The sequence below is a fragment of the Elephantulus edwardii genome, unplaced genomic scaffold (genome assembly GCF_000299155.1).
Source record: "Elephantulus edwardii isolate Elephantulus edwardi_28Jun2011 unplaced genomic scaffold, EleEdw1.0 scaffold00357, whole genome shotgun sequence".
Lineage (NCBI taxonomy): Eukaryota > Metazoa > Chordata > Mammalia > Macroscelidea > Macroscelididae > Elephantulus > Elephantulus edwardii.
The window spans coordinates 809,243-819,555 of NW_006400107.1; the positions used below are offsets into that span (position 1 = coordinate 809,243).

Consider the following 10,313-nt stretch of genomic DNA (forward strand, 5'->3'; position numbering starts at 1 on the left):
TTACTATCAACATGCATTTTAAAAGTACTTGGTGTGCTTAAGTATTTTATAAATTCTAGATATAAGTCCCTTGTCTGACATGTCATTACCAAATATTCATTCCAAATCTGTGTTTCCCTTTTTCACCCTATTGGAGAAGTTTTTGGATGTGCATAGGGATTTGATTCTTAGAAGGTCCCATCCATCTATTTTATCCTCTCCTGGTTGTAGGTATTTTTAGGATGCTTGGAAGACTGTTTATGTTGTAAATAGGACTTCTAGGGTTATTCCAAGCTTTTCTTTAATGACATTTATACTCCTTGGTTTTAGTCCTAGGTCCATGATCCACTTTGAGTTACTTTTTGTATATGGAGTGGGTTGTGGATCTTGCTTGAGTTTTCTGCAGATAGTTTTCCAATTTTGCCAAAACTATTTGTTAAAAAGGCAGTCATTTCCTCATTTGACTGATTTCATCTCCTTGTCAAAAATCAGTTGATCATAGGCAGATGGGCTGATTTCTGGATTCTCAATTCTATTCCATTGATCTATGTGTCTCTCATTGTACCAGTACCATGCTGTCTTGACCACCATGGCAATGTAGTAGGATTTGAAATCAGGGAGTGAGACGCCTCCTATCTTAATTCCCTTTTTATGGAGCGTTTGGCTTATTCAGGGCCACTTTCCATTCCAAATGAAATTGGAGATAGCCTTTTCCATCTCGTTGAAGAATGGAACTGGTATTTGCATTGGCAAAGAATACTTTCAGATGACCAAAAAACACATAAAGAAATGTTCAAAATCCCTAGCTAATCAAAACTACTGTGACATATTTATCATCTCACCCCAGTAAGAATAGCAACATTTAACAGAACAGCAAACAACAAATTCTGACGAGATTGTGGAGAAACTGAAACACTTTTCAGTTGGTGGGAGTGTAAAATGGTACAACCACTTTGGAAGGCTGTATGGCGCTTTCTCAAAGGGTTGCAGATAGACATACCATTTGAGCCAGCAATTCCACTTCTGGGAATTTACCCTAAAGAAACCATAACTGCCACCCAAGCAGATATATGCACACCCATGTTTATTGCGGCTTTGTTCGCAATAGCAAAGAGCTGGAAACAACCCAAGTGTCCATCCACAAATGAATAGATAGAGAAGCTCTGGTATATTCACACAATGGAATACTATACAGCACGGAAAAACAAGGAACTCATGAAATACTATGAAAAATGGATGACCCTAGAGGACATTATGCTGGGTGAAATATCTCAGTCACAAAAGGACAAATATTGCATAGGGCCACTATTGTAAAACAACAGTGACATTGAGACAGAGAAGAAGGGGAGGAATGATGTACACTGCATTGAAACAGATAAGAGAGAGGACTGTTTAAAATGGATATGTGATTGGGTATTATTGTCATGACAGGAGTCCAGAATGAAGGCTGCAGAGTGCAATAGTCTGGGGGGGTGGTGTGGATTGCATAGCAATGAAAGTGAATTAGGGGAGAGGGGGTGGGCAGGGAAGAAAGTGCAAAAATGAGTGACTGGAAACCCTAAGTCTCTGTAAACTTTCATTAAATTCAATTTTAAAAAAGAAAGAAGAAATGGAAAACTTACTTGGTGTATATTTTTTATTCAGGTTTCCATGAACATATGTGAAGGAGCTGGGAAAGATTTTGATGTCAAATAAAATTTGAAGGTGAATCAGTAAGGCTAGTGTACTGAAAGGAACTTCTCCCACTGGGAGAGAGGGAAAAGAGAAACATATTGTAACCATAATGTAAATAGCCAGCTTGAAAGAATAATTTTAAAAATGTATCCAACATCCTTACAAATCAGTCCAAAAGAACAAAATTTGTCCAAATGCAGACACTTTTAGAATGGAAATATACTGCCGAATCAAAGGTCACATCTCTCTTCAAATCCACCAGCAGCTCCTCAGGTTGTAGGTGGGCAGTTTCCTTCTGATCAGTTCACAGACACGGAAGACTGTTAAAGGGCCAGCTATGAGGAGATTCTGACTCAACAGCAATGAGTTTCTTGCTTTAGATTTTGAACTATAATTAGAACACAGGTTTCCAGTTCCTTTTCCATTATTCTTTTTTGCTACAAAATGGATCTTGACTGAAATCAGAGAATACCATAGATGTTTACTTGTGTTTTATTGATTATGCAAAGGCAACTGAACTAGACTGTTTAAAGCAAGGAAAAGTATGTGTCAGTGTTGTACCTTTTCTCCATATCTACTCAATCTGTATACTGAGAAAATCAATACATTAACTGGACTATATGAAGAATGTACCATCAGGATTGGAAAGACTCATCAACAACCTGCCTTATGCAGATGATGCAGTCTTGCTTGCAAAAATGGAAAAATAGAATGAAGGCTGCATAGTAGAGTGGACTTGAGGGGAGGGATTCTATAACAATGAAAGAATTTTTCTTTTACTTTTCAAAGAAAAGAGCAAAATGGGGAGAGGGGTGGGCAGGGAGAAAAGTTCAACAATGAATGAATGCAAATCCAAAGTCTCTGTAAATTTTCATTAAAATTAATAATAATTTAAAAATGGAAGAATACTTGAAGCACTTAACTGCAGAGGATCAAAGACTATAGCTTTCAATATTAATTGCATCTCTACATCAAGAAAACAAAAATCTTCACCACCAAACCAATAAGCAACATGATAGATTATTGCTAAAGCCAAGGAAATACAGGCAAATGTCTCTTAGTTAGCAATTGAAACTGCCAGCTGAACATCAAGTTCATATGAATAATGACTGCATGATGGTTTGATTGCATTTTTGGAAAGGAGAAAACAGAGTCTGGCCTTTTAAGAACAACAAAAAAATAATTAAGTGGTGGTAGAAAAATTAAGTGATAGCAAGACTTAAAAGAGATGTTGAGGATCAGGAGTGAGGTGGGAATGCTACTGCCTTACAGAGGTCAGTGCAAGGGCAGCCACAATCTTATGCTCTTTACTTTTTCTCTAGTATTTTCCTGTGCTGTCATAGGCTAAGAAAAGGAAGTGCTCCTATAAAGATCATCTAAATACTTGAGTTCTAAGTGCTTAGTCTCCTGCCAGTGTAGGAAGCCTCTCAGTTTCTCTACCCCAGTTCATTGCTGATCGTTTAGTCATAGCTACCACCTTTACTGTCTAGACAGGTTGATTGTATGCAAAGGAGGGTGTGGGTATTGTGCACATATATACCTTTTGATTATTAGAAATGATAGCTAGCATATATAGCACTCTTTTGTCCCTTGCATCTTTTTCCTTAGGAATCAGTCAAAAGTCAAGTCAAGCTCATTATCATCAAGTCAGAAATGACTCATAGTTGATCTTCCAGTGGCCTTCAGAGGGTTTAAGTTGCATGGGAGGAGATTTCCCATTTTTCTGTCCAAAACATTGTTGGTAGGTGCCAAAATTCCTATTTTATAAATGAAAAAGTGGTGTAACTACTTACTGCAAATCCATTGATCATGCAAAGGCACTTGACTGTGTGAATCACAATAAACTGTGGCTAACTCTGAGGAAAATGGGAATACTAGTACAATTGAGTATGCTTATGTGAAACCTTTACTTGGACCAGGAGGCAGTTGTCAGAACAGAGCAAGTAAACACTACATGGTTCAAAATTGGGAAGGGTGTACGCCTGGAGTGTGTCCTATCTCCATACCTTTTCAATCTATATGCAGAAACATCATCCAGGAGGGTGGGCTCTATAAGAAGGAATGTGGCATTAGGATTGGAGGAAGACTCATCAACAACCTACGTTATGCAAATAACACAAACTTGCTTACTGAAACTTAGGAGGACCTGAAGCACTTGCTGCAGTAGGTCAAGGACTGCAGCCTTAAATATGGATTGAAGTTCAACATTTAAAAAAAAATAGATTCTCAATTCTCAATACTGGTCTTATTGGCAGCATCATGATAGACAGTTAAAAGATTCAGATTGTTAACCGTTTTAGTTTGCTTGGCTCCACAGCCAACAGTCTTGGTACCAGCCTCCAGGAAATTTTTAAGAGATGAATTGCATAGGGAAAGTCTGCTGCCAGGGACCTCTCCAGAGTACTGAAGAACAACAATGTCAGTCTGGAGACTAAGGTGCACCTGATCCAGGCCATAGTCTTTGCAATTACATGCTATGAGTCAGAAAGCTGGACAATGGATAGGCATGATAGAAGGAGAGTTGATGTCTTGAGCTGTCGTGTTGGAGATTATGAACATACCATGGACTGCTAGAAGAACAAAAGGGTTCATTCTGGAAGCAAGGATTCTGAAACTCTGACATACTTTGTTCATGTTGCAAGGAGGGACTAATCCTTGGAGACCAATCATGCTTGGGAGGGTAGAGGGACAGTGCAAGAGAAGAAGACCCTTGATGAGATGGACTGACTCAGTGACTGAGATAATGGGGAGGTGTGTCAGAGATAATAATGTTGTCATAGGATAGAGAAGGGTTCAGAGCTGTTGTACACAGGATTGCTATGAATCGTGGGCGACTTGACAGTATATAACAACGGCAAATTCCATTCCCATACTATCCTGCCTCCCCAAAGTAGCACTATCTTCTGGAAGATCAGGGGTCTGGGATAAATTCCTTAGTGTGGACATCCATGCTTGGCTTGCTCCTCTAGAGGCCATTATAAAATCCACACTATGGACTGTGCATACCTTGGGGTCTTCTTTCACCCCCAGGAAGAGGTCGTCCTTGAGTGCTTTTTGGCAATGTTCACATGTGCAATCAAAGTAGTACTGCCTCCGCAACTGCTGTTTGCGGTCTTCACTGATGCTGAGGAAGTCAATATAGGACACAGTCAGCTCTTCTCCTGCTGAGATCTTGCCCAGGGCTCGTAGCTCAATCCTGGAACAGGGTGAAGAAAAAGAACAGAGCAAATCAGGGGTCCCAGAGTGGGATATCTGCTCTCTCAGGTTTCAAGGGCAGAGTCTCAAAGATAGTATCTTTTCCAGACACTTTACAAAACCCCATCACCACAAAAAAACAAGGGAGAGGGAGATGTGCCCTGAAAGACCATATGCTGGATCGTTGCATTTTAATCAATATAGTAACCAGATCTGCTCCAATCACTTAGTCCCTTTGAAATAATTTGGAAAAACTCCTGGTAAAAGGAATGACTTAGTTATGAAATGACACTCAGCATTCATGCTTGGCATTACCTCTGTAGATTTAACCACCGGTGTCAACAACAGAAGTTGAAAATAGGAAGGCAAAATGGCAGGGAAAGCCAGGTCCCCGCGACCCCCAGGAAGAGCCACGCTGGCCTGCAGCAGCTCCCCAGGAGCTTTGTGCTGCCCTGCTAGATATTATTGTGGTGGGAGGGGGTCCCTCGGGTCAATCCAGGAGCCCCACTCGCCCCTGCAGATTGACTGGACTGTAAAGCATTTTAACACTACTCAGGACTTCGCTGAGGATAATTTTTACATTTTTTCTCGAGAGAAAGATCTGAATCTACCAAGTAGTTCTGAAAGTAAGCCTTTGTGTGGGTTATCCATATGGATGTTTTCATGAAGAGGAGTGAAAAGCCAGAGGGCTATAGACAGATGAGGTCAAAGACTTTTCCAGCCTGTAATTATAATGGCAACATCAGGCAAATGTTGTAAGAAATTCAGGAATCCCTTAGGAATTTATCCAAGCCTTCTGATGCTTCTAAAGCTGAGCATAATGTGAATAAAATGCCTGTAGAAGATCCTCAACAAGAGAGAAATCCACCTAAATTTAGGACATATCATAAAGCCTTACAGGAAATTCAAAACATTCTACAACCATTTGCAAATGAAACAAGTTCTTCCTGGAGTACTTCAGAAATTAATGCACAAAAGTTCCAAGATTTGCATGCTGCTGGATTTGATGAGGATATGGTTATACAAGCTCTTCAGAAAACAAATAACAAAAGTATAGAAGCAGCAATTGAGTTCATTAGTAAAATGAATTACCAGGATCCTCAATAGGAGGAGATGACTGCAGCAGCAGCCAGGCCTGGCAATCCCAACATGAAGCCAGGATTTGTACAACAATCAGTCATAAACAAAGCTGGAAAGGTTCCAAAGAATCTTTAGTTCCTCAGAGACATGGCCCAGACCTGGGAGATGCTGTGGTATCATTTGGAAAGTCCCAACCTGCAGCCTGACATAGGAAGACCTTAGTCGGGATCTGGCATAGCAGTGTTTTCTCAGACTCACCCTACAAACGGACAGAGAGTAACCACCCTGCAACCACCTCAAGTAAGGAGGGTCACTCCTACACCCCCTCCAAGAGGCCAGACTCCCTCCTCCAAGAGGTAAAACTCTTCCTCCTCCCTCATGGGAAGCAAACTCCCAAAGTGCTATTCTGGTAACTCTTTCCTGTTCCTGTTCCACCTGGGCTGTGGCAGGAGGGCTATCCTTGACTACGTCTTAACACTTGAATCCTCCCAGTCAGGGACAGAGAGGCATGAGTTCCAGACAGCCAATCATCATGCAGGGTTCTAACAAATTTAACTTTCCATCAGGAAGGCCTGGAACTCAGAATGAGAATGGTCAAACTGACTTTTTGATACACCAAACTTGTCCCTATTGGTGCTGTGAATTGACAGCCACCCCCTCCATATCCTTTGGCCCCAACTAATGGACAGAGCCCTTCGGCTTTACAAACAGAGGGACCTGCTGCTCCTTTATCATATGTTGTCATTAAGTGCCATTGAGTAGCAGGCGACTCATAGCAACCCTATGAAGGAGAATCCCCAACGCTCCTTTATCATATACGAATGGAAATAGGTTGGAATGTAAAAGTTGGGAGCAGAGAAGAAGAATCAGTAGTTGGAAAACATGGGCTCTGGGACAGAAATGAAGTTGGAGATAGAATGATTGAATTTTGCACAATTAATGACTTATTCATTGCAAATATGTTTTATAAGAAACATAAATGCAGATTATACACATGGATTTCACCTGATGGTATGCATAGGAATCAGATTGATTACATCTGTGGGAAAAAACCACTGGAAAAGTTCAGTATCAGCTGTGAAAACTAGGCCAGGAGCTGATTGTGAAACAGACCACCAATGACTCATTTGCAAATTAAAGCTGAAGCTGAAGAAAATGAAACCAAATCCACAGGAACCAAAATATGACCTTGAGTCTATCCCACCTGAATTTCAGAGCCATCTCAGGAGCAGGTTGGAGGACTTAAACACTAATGAGCGAAGACCAGATGAGTTGTGGGAGGATATCCAGGAAGAGTGCAAAAGGTCATTACAAAGACAGGGGAGGAAGAAAAGACAAAAATGGCTGTCAGAAGAAACTGAATATTGCACTGGAGCACAGAGAAGCCAAGGCAGAAAGAGCTGAACAGGAGATTTCAAAAGACAGCGCGGGATGACAAAGTAAACTATTACAACGAAATGTGCAAGGAACTGGAGTCAGAAAATCAAAAGGGCCAAACTCGCTCAGCATTTCTTAAGCTCAAGGAGCTGAAGAAACAATTCAAACCTCAAGTTACTATAATCAAGGATGCTTTAGGCAGAATATTAAATGACCCAGGAAGTATTAAAAGAAGATGGAAAGAATATATTGAGTCACTGTAACGAAAGAAATAGGCAGAAATAGAAGAATTTCATGAAACAACATATAAGCAAGAGCCTATGGTGATGAAAGAAGAAGTTCAAGCTGCTTTGAAAGAAATAGCAAAAAATAAGGCCCCAGGAATAGATGGTATACCAATTGACCTATTTCAGCTAAGAGATGCTGCCCTGGATGTGCTCACCAAGTTGTGTCAAGAAATCTGGAGAACAACCGCTTGGCCAACTGACTGGAAGAGATCTGTATTTGTTCCCATCCCAAAAAGGGTGACCCAACAGAGTGTGGAAACTATAGAACAATATCCTTGATTTCATATGCAAGCAAGATTCTGCTGAAGATTATTCAAAAATGACTGGAACAGCACATCAGCAGAGAACTACCAGAAGTCCAGGCTGGGTTTAGAAGGGATTGTAGTACTAGGGATATTGCAGCTAATGTTAGATGGATCTTAGCTGAATGCAGGGAATAGTAGAGGAATGTCTATCTGTGTTTCATTGACTATGCAAAGGCTTTTGACTGTATGGATCATAACAAACTGTGGATGATTCTGAGAAGAATGGAAATCGACTGTATGGATCATAACAAACTGTGGATGATTCTGAGAAGAATGGGAATCCCCGAACACTTGATCGTGCTAATGCTAAACCTATACTTGGACCAGGAGGCAGTCATCAGAACAAAGCAAGGAAACACTGCATGGTTCAAAATTGGGAAGGGTGTACACTAGGGATGTGCCCTATCTCCATACCTTTTCAACCTGTATGCAAAGCAGATTATCCAAGAGGCTGGGCTCTATGAGGAGAAATGTGGCATCAGGATTGGTGGAAGATGTGTTAACAATCTCCGTTAGGCTGATGACACAACCCTGCTTGCTGAAACTGAGGAGGACCTGAAGTGCTTGCTGCAGAGGGTCAAGGACTGCAGCCTTCAATATGGATTTACGTTCAATATAAAGAAGACAAAGATTTTCACCACTGGACCAATTGACAGCATCAGGATGGATGGTGAAGAGATTGAGATTGTTCACAACTTTAGTTTGCTTGGCTCCACAGTCAACACTCTTAGCACCAGCAACCAGGAAATTAAAAGATGTATTGTGATGGTAACGTCTATTGCTAGGGACCTCACCAAAGTACTGAAGAGCCATGATGTCACTCTGGAGACTAAAGTGCGCCTGATACAAGCCATGGTCTTTGATATCAGTTGTTATGCTTCAGAGAGTTGGACAATGACTAGGGAGGATAGAAGAAGAACTGATGCCTTAGAGCTGTGGTGCTGGAGAAGAGTATTGAATGTACCATGGGCTGCTAAGAAAACAGACAGATTCATTCTGGAGAGGGTTCAATCAGGTTGCTCCTTGGAGGTAAAGATTCTGAGGCTTAGTCTAACATACTTTGGACATGTTGCAAGGAGGGACCAGTCCTTGGAAAGGGACGTCATGCTTTGGAGGGTGGAGGGACAGTGCAGGAAGGGAAGCCCCTTTATGAGGTGGATTGATTCAGTGACAGGGGTAATCAGGGTGGGTGTGTTGGAGACAGTGAGATTGGCAAAGGACAGAGCAGGGTTTGGGACTGTTGTACATAGGGTTGCTATGAGTCACAAGTGACTTGATGGGACATAACAACAACAACAAAAATGATGGTGCCAAACTGAAATAGTCACAATATGGAACTTTATAACATTAATGTACCTAGAACCACTTGACCTCTGTTATCGTCTACTCCAGACCAATCATCCCCAAGCAGTGGCCATGAAATTCCAACATGGCAGCCGAACATACCAGTGAGGTAAAATTCTTTTGCTAATCCATTGGGGAATCAAAGAAGTCGCTACTAATTCTCAGCCTTCAGCTACAACAGTAACAGCAGTTACACCAGCTTCTATTCAACAACCTGTGAATAGCATTTTTCTATTAAAGCCAGAACTCCAGATTGCTTCCTGAATCCTACATCCTATTCAGACTGTTCAGCCCGATCATTTTTCTAAGGAATTTAAAATGTGACTGTTATGGCACTTGTGGCTGAAGCTCCAAGCTATCCAGGCTCACCACCACCTTATCCTGAACATCTGCTACACCAGAACCCATCTGATCCTCCATATGAATCAATAAATAAACCTAACAAAGAGGATCAACCTAGCTTACCCAAGGAAGATGAGGACGAAAAAAGTTACAAAACTGTTGATAGTGGAGATAAAGAAAAGAAACAGATTACAACTTCACCTATTACTGTTAGAAAAAAAAACAAGAAAGATGAAAGGCGAAGGGAATCTCATATTCAGAGTTACTCTCCTCAGGCATTTAAGTTTTTTATGGATCAACATGTGGAAAATGTTCTCAAATCTCACCAGCAGCATCTGCAGCATAAAAAGCAGTTAAAAAATGAAATGATGTGGATTGGATTATCTCAAGATGCCCAGGATCAAATGAGAAAGATGCTTTGCCAAAAAAAGAGTTTAAGTACATTCATCTTAAAAGAGCTAAAATAGACAAGTCTATGTTTGTGAAGATAAAGACACTAGGAATAGGTGCCTTTGGTGAAGTTTGTCTAGCAAAAAAAGTAGATACTAAGGCTTTGTATGCAACAAAAACTATTTGAAAAGAAACATGACTTGCTTCAAAATCAAGTTTCTCATGTTACAGCTGAGTGGAAGGCCCAGCTTCCAGCTGGAAACAAAGGAGGACGCTTCAACGATTCAGATCCTCCCAGAAGAGCTGTGGGTGAGCATTAACATTACTGGTAAGTATATTC

General features: G+C 40.9%; 1 protein-coding gene and 1 pseudogene across 1 annotated transcript in view; one reads left to right on the plus strand and one right to left on the minus strand.

Annotated features, from left to right (window-relative positions):
* The window catches only part of SMYD1 (SET and MYND domain containing 1), a 94,978-nt gene that overhangs the window by 14,348 nt on the left and 70,317 nt on the right, over window positions 1-10,313 (minus strand). The window contains exon 6 of the mRNA XM_006902011.1: window positions 4,660-4,849. Within this exon, the coding sequence (XP_006902073.1) occupies window positions 4,660-4,849 (190 nt within the window). The remainder of the gene's footprint in view (window positions 1-4,659; window positions 4,850-10,313) is intronic.
* The window catches only part of LOC102861860, a 9,912-nt pseudogene continuing 4,817 nt past the window's right edge, over window positions 5,219-10,313 (plus strand).